Source organism: Limulus polyphemus, unplaced genomic scaffold (genome assembly GCF_000517525.1).
Source record: "Limulus polyphemus unplaced genomic scaffold, Limulus_polyphemus-2.1.2 Scaffold142, whole genome shotgun sequence".
Classification (NCBI taxonomy): Eukaryota; Metazoa; Arthropoda; class Merostomata; order Xiphosura; family Limulidae; genus Limulus; species Limulus polyphemus.
In genome coordinates this window covers 523468-541608 of record NW_013665752.1, presented here as the reverse complement: position 1 = coordinate 541608, position 18141 = coordinate 523468, and the positions used below count along the sequence as shown (strand labels likewise).

The 18141-nt window shown below is 34.0% G+C and overlaps 2 protein-coding genes across 6 annotated transcripts in view; both read right to left on the bottom strand.

Annotated features, from left to right (window-relative positions):
• LOC111083490 (NADPH oxidase 5-like) overlaps positions 1-6265 on the bottom strand; it is a 37392-nt gene extending 31127 nt beyond the window's left edge. For all 5 annotated transcript variants that reach the window (XR_002609061.1, XR_002609062.1, XM_022380061.1 and 2 more), the window contains exons 1-3: positions 5298-6265; positions 2494-2703; positions 1594-1863 (exon numbers count right to left, since the gene is read on the bottom strand). Coding sequence is in view for 3 of the 5 variants with exons in the window: in XM_022380061.1 (XP_022235769.1) it covers positions 1594-1863; positions 2494-2703; positions 5298-6248 (1431 nt within the window). In the remaining 2 variants the exon portion in view is untranslated. The remainder of the gene's footprint in view (positions 1-1593; positions 1864-2493; positions 2704-5297) is intronic.
• Positions 6266-6562: 297 nt separating this feature from the next.
• LOC106474769 (NADPH oxidase 5-like) overlaps positions 6563-18141 on the bottom strand; it is a 37665-nt gene continuing 26086 nt past the window's right edge. The window contains exon 11 of the mRNA XM_022380041.1: positions 6563-6754. Within this exon, the coding sequence (XP_022235749.1) occupies positions 6591-6754 (164 nt within the window). The 3' untranslated portion in view covers positions 6563-6590. The remainder of the gene's footprint in view (positions 6755-18141) is intronic.

Below are 18141 nucleotides of genomic sequence, written 5' to 3'. Positions count from 1 at the left end.
CAAGTGTATTTTATCTTTTCCATCTTACTTAGCTGTGTAAACACTCGTGTTGATCATTGGCAATGCATAATCCAATATGTATAGATAAGACTCTGGTATAGTATAAGCAAGTGTTGCTCTTACATCTATTTACTGTTGCAATATTCAATGAATTAATGCCTTTGAAAACCCTGGTTAACATTGTGTTGATGTGGATGTTGAAGTTGAGTTGTCTGTTAAAGGTTATTCCCAGGTACTTCATTGTTTCATTGAGAGAGATAATAATGTCTACAGAGGATGGTGATGGCTTGTCCTCATAAGCATATCTGTTACTGTGCGTGAAGAACTTAGATATGAATTTGGCAGGATATATAACCATCCCAGTGTCATTACATCATTTGATCACCTTGCTAAGAAATGATTGCATCTTGCTTTCAATTTCAATTTCAAAAAAGGTTAACACACAGATGTAGTTGGACTGTCTAGACTCACTATATGTATGGTGTAGATTTAAAATGATAACTGCTTTTGAACTTTATTCCTGTATTATTTTTTCTTCATTAATCTGGTCCTTACCACTGTATAGTCTTAGTTTTAGGCTGCCCTTACAGTTGAATTAATAGCCCTTGCAAACATACCAGCCTCTACTCTATTTAAACTGATCTCATAAATCAAATAAGCTAACATGCTTGTCCTTATATATTAACCTAAGACTTATATTAAGCCCTAGTAACCTACTTCTAATTTCATTCTCACAGTTAAGTATTGGCAGTATCCCTCACAGAATTAAATTATTACGGTCCTTTTCTTTAAATGCATTTACATATCCCTTTTATTTATCAATTAGCTCCTCTGACCTACACTTTCCTACATCATTAGTTTCTATGTGCACTACAAAGATTGTATTATTGTTAGCACCCTTTACAATATCACTTGCTCTGTTAATTATATCCTCCACCCATGTACCCGTATAGCGTAATCTAATTAGTTTATCCCTTTCTACCCCATAGACTATTCTCTCCTGGTGTCGTTCTAAATGATCACCTATAATCATAACCTGCAAATTATTTTCATTCCCACCTATATTTGTCCCCTTTATTTTCTTTACCTCCACTAGTTTCTTATCTGCACAAGCTAAGGGCAGAAATCTGTTACTTAACAGAACCTGCTTTTTTCCAATTAAATCCACTGTCATAGTTTCAGCCTAAGTAACGAGGTCTAACGTGAACCGATTACATAGAACTGGAAATGTATCTTTATACATTTCTGGTTCAAGATCCGTGATGCACTGACTAGGAGAATGGTGAAATAAAAACATCCACTATGCTTTATAATTTTTGTTTTGTTCTTTGGTTCATCATTAAGTAAAACCATTAGCCATGTTACATGACAACCTGTTTTAACTGATACATTATCGTTATTACTTTAATGTTTTTTTAAAAAAATAAGAAACATACCAAGAACGACCCTTCACCGAGTCAGTGTAAGCAGATGGTGAAATTGAAATCAAAATATTTTTTTTCTAAAGATTTCTTATTACAAATTAATAAAACAAACATACTAACAATGATAACTTACATATCCGTACAGTTATAAATTTAAGCCGAAACGTACCTTATTCCAGTCTGGTCGGCCTGGTTGTGTTCTTGTTTTCAAGCCGGTAATTAAACATCTTTTCGATTTTTCATGAAGTAAGTCAAGAGCCATTTGAAGGCCAAGGGCTTTTATGTCGTTCTTACGAAGAGCTGATGTAATAAACATATGGATGTCAAGAAAGCGTTCCATAATGTCACCATCTTCTGCTTGTTGGATCTCGAGCTCACTTAAAAGGTTAACAAACCATTCGAATGACCGCTGGTCTCGGTTTATCCAAATAAAATCAACCTGAGATAAAAGATATATCGGAAATAAATTATGAATAAGACTTTTAGAATTCCTAATGATATCAGGATTTTACAGTAATCTAACATTCAACCGATGGCTTAGGTGAAATTATTTTCATATATATTAGTATTCTATTGGGTACAAAGTTCCTGTCTGAATTCTACGTGATTCAATTCAAAATATAATTTAGTATATCTAATTTAGAGTAAAAAATGCAAACAAATGATGTTCTTTGCCACAATGAAAGGTAAAATGTTACAGCAGACTAGTTTCGGTGACACAGTTATCAAATTCAGAGCTACTATGTTATCAAGACTAGCTGGCTGTAACCTATAATAAAGATTATAGTTCTCATTATGCCAAAAAAAAACGTGTTGTTTTGTTTTTTACTCTTAAGATAGTAGCACAATATGCATGAAAAGAAGTTATAAAATATATAATTTCAGATCCTTTTCGAAGATGAACGCCACACAGGTATAAAGTGTAGCACCGTAGTTGGACTGGTGGATGTTTATATGAAAATGCAAAATATTCAATCTTGAGAATGAAAACGACACCGAATAAAATTTAAATACATTTCTTATCACATGTTTATCTAGGTAATTTCATTTATAGTTATATTTATAATACCTTACGAAGATTGTGGATAGAGTGTGGCACTTGATTCACCCACTGATGGTTACACTTCGGGCATTTCATTCTTGCGTGTCGATACCTCATCATAATGCTTTGCAAAATACTTGCAAACGGTGTCACTCCTATTCCAGTAGCAATGAGAACTGCGTGTTGAGATCTGAAGATTTGTCTGGTAGGTGAGCCGTAAGGACCTTCTACAGTTAGCTGGAGAAATCAGTAAACTTTTGTTCAATATTCAATTAAAGTACCACGAGATATATTATTTAAATTAATCTCAGTCATTCAACACAAGAACACTGGTGTTTTTGCATGCAACACAATAATGATAATAATTATTATTCCATTATATAAATTTTAACGCTACTTTCTTTAGAAATAATTCTCATAATATTTTATGTTTTATAGAGCTCGAAAATAGCCTACGTATAGTATTAATGCTACAAGTTAATTGCTTACCATTCTCCAATATTTTCTTGAGAAGCTGTGATATTCCTAGTTTACTAAAAAGTCATCACACACTAGTGAAATACCATCAAAACAAGTAGCGACATAAGAGAAGACGCACAGATACTTTCACAATTAATTTATATTTAGCTTTCTAAACCCAAATTGGAAAGACATGTAAAATAAACAAAGAGAGAGAAACGATGGAGATGAAAAATTGAAGCTGAAAGACTTTGGTAATGCACACATTCAGAGATATAGTTGGTTACAAGAAGACCACTTCAGGTCTGTTTAACCCATTACTAAACTGAAACCCAAAATCAAACAATGTAAGAACAAGGGTACAACGTGACCTTTGATAGACAGTCAGTCACACCTAGACAAACATAGTTTGTGACAGCTTTATCTTCTCACTTTGTCGTCACGTCACTAACTCCACAGATCAGTAAGAAGACGTAAATATTCTAGATTATACAATTTATAACATGTAAAATTCCTAGGTTATGTTTACCAAAGATGAATAAGGGGTTTACCAGTTCAAACTAGGACTATAGGAAGAGTACTGAATTCTGAAAACAAGAACTAAATGTTTGATTTAGTTCGAACTTATTAGATACCCTTGTTCCGGGAAACAGAAAAATAATTACTTACCTCTTCATTTCCGTTTTTTGTTTGTTTTATTTTGAATTTCGCGCAAAGCAACATGAGGGCTACCTGCACTAGCCGTTCCTAATTTTGCAGTGGTATACTGGAGGGAAGGTAACTAGTCAAGAACACCCACCACCAACTCTTAGGCTACTCCTTTATTAACGAATAGTGGGATTGACCGTGACTTTATAACGCTCCCACGGCTGAAAGGTCTAGCACGTTCGGTGACGGGGATTTGAACCCGCAACCCTCAGATTGCGAGTCAATTGCCCTAACGACGTCAGTTTTTTTTTAAATCAGTGAAAATTGTAATGGAAATGAAACGTTATATCTAATAAGCTTCCACTGACAATGTGCTGATTTCCTACTGCTAGTCTCATGTCACACTCAATTGATGACAGTTGTATTGAAACTAACACACACGTAACATGCGAATCAGTAACCCTTAAGATGATATTTTTATTTCGATAAACATGAGTAGGCACTTTTAAAATAACAGTAGCATTGAAATTAGCATCTGGTCTATGCTTGAACAAACACGTTTTCATGAGATAATTCATTACAGTTGTAGTATATTGGTATTTGATTTAGGCGACGTTTTACGAGTTTAATAGTAAGAAAAAGTGACATCAAGTTGAAAGTTATAAGATCAACGTAACTTTATTGTAATAGGTCATAATTAATTTTTTCATCTTGCCTTAAGTAGTTTTTACTGAGCCTGATACGTACGTTATTGTATAAAATTTAAACAGTCCAACTGTTCTGTAGTTGATCATAACTAAACAAGTTTTATCGGAAGTAAATATTTTCAATTTTATTGTCTCATGGTCACGATGATTAACATGTTGTAAGATAGTCGCATGAGTTCTTTGATGGTATTCTGTTTGCTTGTATTTTGTTGCAATAATTAACATTTCTTTATTAATTATTCACAAGTGTCAACTCTATGATTTTCTTGAACAAAACGTGCACACTTAATAACTACAAACGAAGCGTGAAAAAATTCAGTTTCATTTACAAGTTATTTTATGAAATTAAAATAATTATTATAATTATTCTCCTAAAAGTTACTTTCTGGTCAGATAAATAAGAATCTTGGTGAAAAGTCAAAGGTCCTACGGCTATACCGAAAACAAGCATAATACCGTCTTATGTGTAAGACTTAAGACCAAAATAAGTTAAATTATGTTGCTAAGTGCTAAACTTTTATCTATAGTTAACACTAGAGATATGCGAAAACTAAGCAAGGACAATTAGAAATTGTCTATCTTAATCGCCATTGGTCGTTTCCTGTCAGTTATATGATGAGGAATTAATTAACAGGAACAGATGTTATTTCTGGTCACGTTATACTTTTATTTGTTGTTTAAAAGACATTTATTTGCTTGAAAAAAGTTAAGCCAAAAAATAATGCATTGGACTTATCGAGAAATTTAGGAAAGACCTTTGTTGTATACAATATGTTTACATCTGATCAATTAATTTCATAACTGCTTTTAAACCACTCTGTATGAATACAATTTCTTCAAAAAAGATGAGTAAAACTGTCATATTGTTGAATCATTACTAGATTGAATGTTAAAACCCACATAATCTGTTTAAATTTATGGTTTAGTTATCTTCATAAACAGCAATTACAAACTATAATACAAGGTAAAATTCTGAAAAACAAAATAGAAACACCTTATAAAAATATTTGTGATTACCTTCAGAGGCTTCGACATTTTGAAAACATCTTCGAGTTGAAGGGTTTCATATGATAATGGTGGCACTAGTCCTGATATTTCCTCTTCATCTTTGTTCTCCTGGAGGACAGGAAGTAAGATAGTTGGCAGAGTTCTTTTAAATCCTTGAGGGACAGCGGGAGCACTAAGAGACCTCTCGTTCATCTGAGGTCTACAGGTGTTTGTACCTTCTCTGATTAACCGAGGCGATATGGATTTGTGAGGAGCAGGTGCTGAAATTGTGCGCATCATCTTTCGTTTCTTATTTTCCTCTGGTATTGAGAGAAATACGGTGTCTGGAATATCAAAATGTTCTGCTGATTTGTCAGAAACTGTAGTATAATTGTTACCACTTTCATTTACAATCTGTGCATCATGTTCCGTTTGGCTGCATGACTTGTGCTTGCTGTTATTATCATCATCTTTACATATAGGAGATTCATTGTTTTTTACCTGACTTTTGGAGACATCATCTTTAGGTAAACGGATGCTAACAGATTGTTTCTGATTTTGTGACCCTTGAACATTGGTTCCCTCAAGTAGAAGAGTTTCATAATTATATCTCTGCTTTTTTGACCCGTTGTCATTTGTATTACTTTCAGGTAAGTAAAATGCACTACAATGCGTTTCGTCGTGTGACCCAATTTCGTGAGTATCACTTTCAGATAAGGGAAATGTAACGCAATGTGTCTGACTTTGTGACACATTATTATGGGTATCGCTTTCAAGAAAGGGAAATGCATTACTTTGTGTCTGAACCTGTAAGTGGTGTTTGTTGATTTCTCCTTCCATACAATGGAATTTCACTATGTGTATTATTTTGTAATTGGCTATCATTATTATAATTTTCCAATGAAAGCTTTTCATCACACTTTTCATAGCCTTCTGAGATATCATCACTGTTATCTTCTTCAAGTACTGTGGACAAACCATGTTTCATTTGTTTGTTTGACCTATTATCTTGTTTGTCTTTACATTCCAATTCCAATGTATTTCCAGGACATGAAATATATTCTGTTGCATTCTCTTCAGAATGCTGTTTAGCCATCTGCTGTTCAGGTGGTGGACTTTCAATGCCAGTCTTTGAATGCAGGTTCTCAGTTAAAGTCGAGATTAAATTTTTATCAATAGTTTCTTCTGTTTCCTCTTCTTGCTTTTTGTCATCGTTCGTAAAACCAAGATTTATTATCCCACTTTTGAATGAACTGACACATTCTATTTTATGATCCTTGCTTATGGTTGACACGATGTTAGGATGTTTCGACAGAGAAACTGCTACATCATCAACACCGTTTTTGTTAGTGTTAGAAAACTGCTGATGACGAAAGATACAGGAGTGATTATCATCTTCTTTTGATTGAGAAAAAATGGTTTATCAAAATAATTCCATAACTGACTTGTCCACTCTCCGACTGTCCGGATATGCAACCACAGGACATCTGTAAGAAGATCCAGAACAATGATTTATATTGATATAATTACTACTAAAATTCCCCGGAAACTCAGTGTAAAGTTTGGAGAATTATAACCCTAAAATTCAGGGTTCGAGTTCCCACTGTGGATACAGTGTAGGTAGCCCATTGTGCGTCTTTGCGTTTAAAAATTCAAACTAACAAACTTCTATTAAATAAAGTAAATCATTCTCCTCGGTTCTATTTTTTTGCAAATCAAAAATCAGTTTTGTAAAGAAATTAATTTGATGCAAAACATTACTATTATGAGCCGGGAATAGTCTCTTAATTAGCGTGCTTGGAGGTGTACCAGAGAATCCATGGCTTGCTTACCGCTGCTGAAAACCAGACCCCTATAGGGCAGTGTAGACACAGCAGATAGACCAATGTAGCTTTGCTCTAAAAAAAAACAACAACAAACTTTCAGGCCATGTGTACACTGTTAGAGAAGTCCAAGAGTTTACGGTGGGTGTTGTTGACTAGATGTCTTTTTTTAAGTTTATCAATTCAAAATTAGATACGACTAGCACAGTCTATTTCTACAATTGGCTAAGAAAATATAACAAAGGATGAACCATTTCTTGGAAAATGAAATGAGATGAAACATAATCAAATATAAAAGAGAAAACATTTTTTAGCTCAGATCTTTCCAATGCTTTCCAATTGCGTTTTCTCTCTTAATACTTGATAGTTAATACTTCTTTTTACCAACTTTACCTTATAACATTACGATCAAATTCAAAAAATGAAATTATTAAAATTATTATTTTCAATTTGATTACACGAAACATTCTAGTTATCCAGTTTCAAGTAAATCCAGTATTTGATTTATGAGGATCCGATAAATCCTGCTCAAATATATAAAACATAATATAAACGTTAAAACAAATGATTTTGAAATTATCTACCTTAAACTCTTTAATACCAAATTTAAAACCCAAACAATTTCCGTCTATCTTGTACGTTTAATAATTAATGCAATATATGAATCTTATTTAATACAACGGTTTGTTCCAAAAATAATAGCCCCCAGTGGCTCAGAGGGAAAATTGTAGGCTTAAAACGCTAAAAATCGGGTTTCGATACACGTGGTTGGCAGAGCACAGATAGCCCACTGTTTAGTTTGCGCTTCACAACAACTAAACAAGAAGTAATATTTTTATAGGATTCATTCATAATTGCAAATAGTAATTTAATGTTCTTAAATTCATGTTCACAGTATTATAAAAATCGAATGAATGATCTTTGAATGTAAATTCTTCTTAGAATTTATACTGTTATTAAGGATTTTTATCAGAATTGTTATAATTTAATTATTGTTTATGAAATTAAATGTTAAAATATTTTTAAAGACTGCTTTTGAAACGAAGTCCTTATGATTTTATATTTATACGTTAGTATTGTGTTTGTAAAGATAAATTTGTTTTATCGATTAAGACACCAATGAATTCAAGGAAATTGATCATGTTCCCAGTCCATCTTTCAAAATACACTGCACAAACCCAAAACAATGAAATGTATATGATTGGACATTTAACCTATGCTGCAAGTTATATTCTTATATTGTCTCAGTTGTCACTTTTTAGTGAATCGTTAAATTTAAAGACCTCCAAATTGGTAATAAATGATGTATAAGCCCTCAAGACGACATCTGGATGTTTTACTTTTGTGAAAACCAATAAAACAAATGGAAGTCGACCAGTAACAACAGTAGTTTAGTTATATGTACCTCAAGCGTTTGTTAGCATAATATGAAATGACATCCACACAAATGGCACATTTGATCGTGCACCTGAAAAAGGCAGATCATCATTATCGATAATACAACCAAACGATTTCAGTCTGGCTCCAAGCAATCGTAGGGTAGCTGATCCAAGACTGAATCAGATTGTAGAATACTCAGCTGGTAGCATATTATTGAGCAGGTAGCTAGAAAATATTCAGAAATCCAGTCTTTATGTATAACAAAAATGAAGTGCATTCTGTAATGCACAAAACATTTATCTTACAAGTGTGTCAAGAACATATTTAATGTATTAACAACAGCATTATTCATCTTTACAGATGAGTTGTTTTTCAACATGAAATCATATAACACAAGTGTATTTATTTATCTAGAGCCAGGAACAACCTCAGGATCTTTTGGGTATGAACAAGCATTCTGCAGAATGGTACTGTAGTGTCTCAAAATATCAGATACTTCTTTTCATTTTAGTTCATCAATATTTATTTTTCTACATTTTCACGTGTACATAAGCTAGTAGTACATGTGTTAATGCATAGTATGCAAATAACCAGTTTGGGACTACTTTGAACTTACTCGTGTACTAGTAACACATTTTTAAGGGTAATTTCCTTTTGGTATTTCTGGATCTTCTCGTAGCTGATGGATGGAGAACTTTCTAGACCTATACTAAAGATGCCTATACACAAGTAATGTAAAGCTAAAAATACCTGAAGACTTTTTATTTACTATTTTTGTTATGGTGATCAGGTGATGTTTATGACAAGTGCATTCATGTAGAATAAAAATGTAAATGTAATAGATTGAAGAATGTTGATTCTGACCAGAGTAACTGTGTACTATATTTTATTTCCGCAGCTGATAGATTGAGAAGTCTCTAGACCTATGCTAAAAATACCTATATACAAATAATGTAAAGCTTATAAATACCTGAAGACTTTTTTCTTTACTATTTTTGTTCGTTGTGGTGATCAGGTGATGTTTGTGACAAATGCATTCTTGGAGAATTAAATTTTAGATATAACAGATTGAATAATGTTGATTCTGACCAGAATCTAGAGTAACACATTACTCTTTTAAAAACAGGAACAATGCAATCATAATAACATTGACGACCCTGGACATCAAGCCAGTACCTCTAATGCTAAAAGTGCCTAAGCCAAATGATGGGTAAGGTGCCACAACTGCATTTCAATTATGGTTAGGTGAAACAAATAAGTATTCTGACATTCAAGGGTACAGAAAATGTAGATATGGACTGCTTCTTGAAGCATTTCAGGCATGTAACTACTTGAAATGGATGGTCCATGAGTATGTGGTGCAATGTCTGGTGCTCAGCACATATTTTGATTTAGCGATTAGACAAAAAAGGAGTGTGAGTTCTAGCTGAGCTCCATCAATGTTTTGACCACGTGGAAAAAACAAGGTATCTAATGGATTGAGTATAAAGTTCGAAAGAAATGAGCCCATGAGAAGCTAAATGGTTTTGTGATAATCAGCATCATCCACATGGGAAGACATATCCATCCATGTTAGCTGCAGTAATAAGGCTATCCTTGTGTATATGTTCACCAAGAGTCTTCCAAGTAAGATAGTTCAACATTATATGTGAGCCAGAGGAATGTATACCAGGGGCTGTTTTTGATTAAACTAAGTGTGAGGTAGTTACAAATGGCTGTTGTATTGGCTCCACCTCAACCAGAATGACCTCTTAAAGCCTTCATATCTTACAAACCAGGTATCCAATCTAAGGCTTAGCTGCTACAATCACCTTCGGAAGTCTTGGTTCAGTGGTTCGTACATCCACGATTCCCTGTGTACAGCAGCAGGGAATTCCTCTGTAGGACATTCTAGACAGTAAATATTGAGTGTGCATCAGCTGTGAACTGGTAGGGCATTTTAAATTATTCTTCTCATGTCCCACAACAAATTCAAGAAAACCACCTTTTCAGCCAATTGATACGAACTATATTCTGGCTACTTGTTATATGCTAGACATGAGTAAACAGTCATGTCTACAACTTAATCTTGATTCTGTCACTCACAGAACAAAGGTAATTGTGTTAGTACTGCTTAAGATTTTAGGGCTGGACCTACTAAAGGAACTATCAATCAAGTCACATTTAAAATGAGTGAACTTCACTCCATGGGAAAAAAAACATCCATTGCCTATCATATTAGGCCTGAGAACAATAGGGTGCACAAGTTCATATTAAAAAGGAAGTACAGTGTCTCTGAGTGTAAAAGTACTATATTACGGATGCAGTCTAGTGTGTTGTTTTACTTGCTAAAACATCTGTTTAGCCAACTGCTGATACTTTTTCCAGTGATTATCTTTAATTATGGGCATTCAGTTCCCACTGAAATAGTCATTGTCATAGTGAATGAAGTGAAAATGAACTAATTGTATAGTTACGGTTACTTTTGGCACCATATGCTAGAGAAATAAGAGATAGATGAATATATGAGACTTTAGTTAATATTTGTGCAAATAATTTGGACTCCAAAATGAGACAGGACCTGAAGAAGTTACTGACTGAATATATTGATTGTTTTGTTAGACCAACTAGCAATAAGTGTTTAGTGACAGTAACATAATATTACATAGATATAGGTGGCATGCATCCTACCAACAATTAATACATTGGTGAGATTGAGTGAATATTGGATAATGAAGAGATACAGTCTTCATAGAGAAATTGGTGATCTTTAATAGTGGCTGTCAGTAGTAAAATAATAATTAGGCTCTATGTGGACTTGTTTTGGGTGAATATGGCTACCCAAGATTATAATTTTCTGTTGCATAGACAAGCTGAAATATGCTCATTAGTTTAGCAGGTTGGATTTAGCTTGTGGATACCGACAAGTCAGGCTGATGCTGAAAGCAGATCTAACACTGCTTTCAAACCTTGAGATGGATTATTTGAGTTTCATGTCATGCCATTCAGCCTGTGTAATGCACTGCTACATCTGGGAACCTGATGATTCTCAAACTGAGAAAGCTAGAATGGGAGAAATGTCAGATGTATGTATATAGCTGTATGTTTTGTCTGACGTTGAAAACGTGGGCAAGAGTTTTAAACATATAAGGAATGAAGACTTGAAAGTGCAGTCAGGAATAATTATTCTTATGTGTACATAGATCGAAATCTTTAGCCATATTATGAGTAGGAGTGATGTATTTGTAGATCATGTAAACATGATAACAGTGAAAGACTTACTACTCTTCTCCATCATAAAACAAGATATCTCCACCTTCTTAAGTTTTGCATTGTACTATCAATTCAAGATAGCTACATCATTGTTTGCACTGAATTAACCGGAATGGATTAAATGTAGACTGAAAATTGTGACTAAACATTTGAGTCACTAAAGCATGCTCTAACTTAGACTCTAGTGTTAGGTTATTATTGACAAAACAGTCAATTCTACTTTATACCAGTGATAGAGTGATACTGTCATAGGTAAAGCAAGTAGTAAAATGTTTAATTGCATTGGGTAAACAGTATCATTATTCTAGCTTCACTAAATAATATTATTTCATAGAGAAGCTCTCCATTCAAGTGGATCATGCTATACTGAAAAATCTTACAAAACACAAAATCCCAGAAGTGTAGCAATGCATTAAAGTAACTTTCTCACTTCATAAATAGAGTGTCTCTGCTCATTTATCATTCAATTGTGGACACAATGTAACTGTGAGAGTTATTGCACCAGTAGTGACTGACATCCCTACAGTGCCATCCTTTCAGAAGAACTGAAGGTCCTGGATCTAGCTTGGGTGCTACTTGCCATACAGCAAGATGAGTCATAGATATTGCAGGTAAAAAAAAGGTATGGGTGCGCCTAATTTGTGACATTTGTATATACAGTTACAAATAAATTAAAGTGTGCTGTACTCCTGCTAAAAACTATTGAACTGTGGTTCTCAATTTTAAGTTACTATGGTGTTTATCACTTGTACTAACATTTGAAATGATTTTCTTGGCCATATTACTGAGAGATGTTGAGTAATAATGCAAAAACTGTACTTCATAAACAACTAAGTCGAAAACTCCAACAGAAAGTTGCAGGTTTATCTTTTGCACATTGACACCATTTTTAAAGCTAGTCCGTTCTTGGAGAATTAGAAATATAATTAATTACTTCACCATGTGAGCCAAAGCATATTCACTGGTTGATGCATTAGCATAGAGTGTTGCTGATGTGTTTTCTGGTCAATGGATAGCATGATTTATAGATTGTGAGGACATTCACGTGAATCAAGAAGCCAGTTTTAACAGCCATATGTTTGCTTAATCATGTAAGGTGTTGGATATAGGAAATATGTGGACTTTGCCAATCCAACAAAGGTGTAGTGGATTCACAGAATGAACAATAATAACTATTATGCATATACTAGCAAAGTTTGTGAATCTTGGTCAAACTGGCAGGGACAACAAGCACATGCTGTATATCATGATAACACATCATGTACTGGAGCAAGACTTGACTAGCTATTTCAAAAAATGTTGATTTTTGGACAAGAAATACAATATACAATAATGTATAGTGTATCATATATTGTTCATAAGAATACGTGGAGAAGTTGAGGTTTTTATTCGTCAATGCATATGAATTTCAACACCAGCAATTGGGAAATGCAGAAGAGATATTGCAACAAGGTAGAGAAGAAACAAAAGTTGTAGCATGGAGACTAGGTACCAGTTGTGTATCACAAGAAAGCATGTTAAATATGTTGTTATAGTATAGCTTGTGTTGCTGATGGATTTTTTGTGCAATAGTAGGGCCAGAAATCAGAGGTTGAGTAGATTGATGGTAGCAGACTATGAGAGAAGTGCATAGTACAATCTCAACTGAAATGATGTGGTAAAAGATGTTGGCAGCAAATATTTGGGTGATTAATGGGAGTCAGGTGAGAAAATGTTCGACTGGTTACTTGAGATGCTTAAATTGATATTCTGTTCATTGTAGTTGGGATTTATTGGCTGACCACTAATTAGGATTGTTGTTTGAAAAGTCATTGTGATTCTTATATTGGAGCTACAGAGCAGTGGTTCACAGTAGAATGTCCACATAACATAGTGTGATACACTTGATGATTGTGCTGTTAAAGCAGTTGGAAAGGTAAAACATAATAAGCGTAATTTCAAAGCACTGAAGTGGTGTTGGATGTCAGTGTGATGTTAGTTGAAGACTGTTCAATATATCTAGCGAGAGCTAGTAACATTTCTGTCTTGAAACTTCTAAGATGCTTACTGGATAAAGTCACTCATGATAACAGATGTTATTAAATGTAAAACAATTAATAACTTGAGCAACAGGAAATGATTAAACTTTGTGGTCCTTTCTTTCTGATCAATGATGAGGAATTTTGTGGTGAGTTTTGGGAAGATGTTTATAATTATGAGAGACCACCTGACCATTGTTTATTCGATTACAAAGTTAAATAGAATACACACACAATCATGAATGAGCTATCCTTTTTCCCAGATGTTTTGTTTCTTTGTTTGTAGTTATGCACAAAGCTACACAATGAGATATCTGTGCTCTGCTCACCACGGGTAGTGAAACCCGGTTTCTAGTGTTGTAAATTCGCAGACATACCGCTGTGCCACTGGGGGCTTTAACTGATGTAAAATGGAATGTTTGAGCTTTTAATCAGTATAGGAAATGAATACAGATGTGATATGTCATATGTTCTTGTATCACTAAATTTTGTAAATATTTGTTTTTCTACAGATAGTGGCAAGATATAGTTGTAGTAGTTGCATAGGCCAGTAAATTAGATTACATGTTTCATCTGAGATTATATGTTTTGTGATGCCGAGAGAGAGAGAGAGAAAAAAAAGCTGAGTTATTGGCTCATCATAAAGTGATGGGTAGCTCAGTTATCAGGAACTAGCTAACGGGAGTGTTGACTCAGGTTACCATTGTTACAATATGAAGATCATCCATAAGTCTGCTAGATGCTATAAGAATATGTAATATTGTTTTACGTTCAAATATATGTGATCTACGTACATATATTTTAGATATAATTTAAAGACAGTAAGGGACCTATTGATCCAACAATGCCACCCCATCCACTATACTAAGCTCTAATATAAAAGTAAAACACTTAAAGCCAGTTCTTATTATTTCAATATTTATCAACCCTTCCCTTAAACATTTACCACACATGAAGTCAACTTATTCAAAAGGCCCAACACTCTTTTAGAAAAATAAAGTTGTCTAAGTTAGAGATGAGTCCTAATCTGCCAAAAGTTATATTTGTACCCTCTAGTCCTATCATATTCACCTTTATATACGAAAAATATTATGCATAAACACTATGAATTCTCTTTACACTGTTAAACACCTCATTCAGATCCCTTCTAACTCTGTTTTTTCAATATATCATTATATGACAACCATTCCATCCCAGGTATCATCCTAGTAGCCCTCCTCTGAATCCAAGAGTTCAATGTCCTTTCTAAGGTAAGAAGCCCAAGACTGAACGCAATACTTCAAATGTAGTTTGTCCTAGACACATTATGTTTTTTGTTTTTTGGTTTGTTTTTAATTATGCACAAAGCTACACAAGGGCTATATGTGCTCTGCCCACTACGGGTATCGAAACCCGGTTTCTAGCGTTGTAAATCCGCAGACATACCGCTGTGGCACTGGGGGGCATATGACATTATGACCTCTTTACATATTTATTTAATATTTCTGTAGATACCTCCTAAAATTTTATTTGGCCTACCACTAACAATGGTAAATTGCTTCAATGGCTTAAAAGACTGATCAACCACAATACCACAATAAAGTTATTCCCATCAATAATATATTCATAATTCAAAATGTGATATCCCACAAGCATTATCTTGCATTTATTATAATTAAAATCCATCTGTCATATATTTGTCCAATTCACCAAATAATCCAAGTTCTTTTGTAAAGCAGCAGGAGCAAATTCATAGCCAGCAGCACCAAATACTTTAAATAAGTTATTGACTAATCTTTCATCAATAACGTTGATGTAAATTCAAAAAGCAAAGGTCCTAACACTAAGCCGTGAGGTACCACATTTATGACATAAATCCAGCTTGACTGTGTTCCATTTACAATAACCCTCTGCTTCCTTCCATCCCGACAGTTTTTTATCCAGTGAATCAACCTATTTTTCTTAACTACAGAGATATCTTTTAACAAGCCTTTTATGTGACATCTTGTCAAATGATTTCTGAAAATTCAGATACACCAAATCAACACCCGTACACTCAGTTATATAAGCAATAATTTTTTCAAATAATGTAAAGATGACTAAGGCAAGATTTTCTCCAATTGAAACTATGCTATCCAACAAAATTTTTAACATTTGTTAAATGACTTTGTAAAGTATCTTTTATCAGATTTGTTTCCCACAACTAATGCAAGACTACTTGACCTGTAATTACTGGGACAAATTTTATCACCTCCCTTGAAAATACGCAGTAATACTAGCAACTTTTTAATCTTCTAGCATCTGCCAACTATTCAAGGACTTACAAAAAAATAGTAACAAGTGGCTCAAATATCCAATCCTTAACTTCCTTCCAAACACTAGGGTAAATATTATCTGGAGCTAGAGCTTTATCGTGCTTCGAACTTTTAAATATTGTTTTCAGAATTAATGTAATATTCTTGTTCAAGCTTGTTTCCATGAAATGCTGTTTAGGTTGAGGAATACTGCTTCAATGCTTCTTAGTAAAAATTAATGAAAAATTATAATTTCATAACCCAGTCATTAGATATTATCATTCCTATATCATCCATCAAATGCATTATTCCAATTCTAACATTTTGCTATCCATCAATGTATTTCAGGATATCCTGGACCTGGTGGTTAGGTCGCTCAAGCCGCAATCTGCAGTTCACAGGCTCATATTCCCACCACAGAACATGTGTCGTGGGGGCGTTATATGATAGTCAATCCCGCTATTTTTGGTAAAAGTGTGTCCCTGGAGTTGGCGGTGGGTTCTGTTGACTAAATGTCTTCTCTCTAGCTTATCACTGATAAAATAAGGACGGCTAATGCAGCTAGCCCTCGAGAAGCTTTGCGTGAAATTCAAAACAAAAAGAAATCCTAACTATTATTTTCTACATTTTCAGCCTATCTTTTTCATGCAGTTTTTTATTTCCAAATTTATCGTCTGATCAACTCGCTTGAGCTTCTATAATCTTCCAAATTAATCTTGCATCGTTGCAGTCAATTTCTTATACTTATAATGATTTTTGTTAGTTTTATCCTTCATCCCTTTAAGTCCCCCAGTGGCACAGCGGTATGTCTGCGGACTTACAACGCTAGAATCCAGGTTTCGATACCCGTGGTGGGCAGAGCACAGATAGCCTATTGTGTAGCTTTGTGCTTAATTTAAAAACAACAACATCATCCCTTTAAATGGTTATATATTTGTATGGTGTTGCACATGTATAATGATATCGTACATGAATTTTTTTATGTACATTGAATTGTGTGCATGACTGGGTTAACCAGGTCTCTTGAGCACTGACTTTAGATGATATGACCCAATGTTTGAACATATGGCTATCTTTCTTTACTTTAAAACTTTATTTGGTAGAAGTCTTACGGATTAACCACCTTATCAACCATACTGGAAGTTCAACGTATATTCAAGAGTGACTTCAAAGATTTTCCAAAGGTGTCAAGGTGTTTTCAAATTGTGTGGCCCCCAGTGGCTCAGCAATAAGGCTGAAGGCTTATATCGCTAAAAACTGGGTTTCGATTGTTAGTTTGGTTGGTTTTGAATCTTGCACAAAATAACCCCAGGGCTATCTGTGCTAACCGTCCCTAATTTAACAGAGAGAGAAATCAGCTAGTCAACACCACCCTCCGCTAACTCTTGGTTTACTCTTTCTTACTAACGAATAGTGGGATTGGTCATCACATAATAACGCCACAATTTCTGAAAGGGCGAACATATTTGGTAACAATTATGAGTCGAGCGCCCTAATTATCAGGCCATACTAGGCCCTGGGTTTATATACTCATAGTTGGCACAACACAGATAGTCCATTGTGTAGCTTTATGTTAAACAACAAACAAATCAGTTTGTGATTGCAAAAACTAAAACAGGTGTTTTTCTTGCCCTTTCATGTAAGGATCTTTAAAATATGCTTTACCATTTTCATTGTAAAATTAAAGAAATGATTTACCAATTTTTTATATAAGGTCAAATCAAATATATTCATCCCAAAGTTCCTATTAAAAATATTTAAAATAACTTTACGAGTACTTTGCATAAAGCTACAATGATATTTTTTCGTGTAAACTTACAGTATAGACCTTAAGCTTTCTATAAGTATTTTTGTACAGAGGTTGTAGAAAATAGTTATGTTCTCCTACGTTATTTATAAAACTAGAGATATTTCGTATTATTTTTAAAACATTTAAAGTATTTCTTTCTAACACTTAAACTAAAAGGATGAAGTATAAGTAGTCGAACAGTATATTATGTAATTATTAGCGGACTTCTGGACTTATTGCCCGCATTTACAGGGCCGCTATAATGCCAATTTAATGCTTGAACTTCTATTTTGCACTTTTTCAGTTTAATGATCATTGCCGCTATAATGGAAGTTTAAT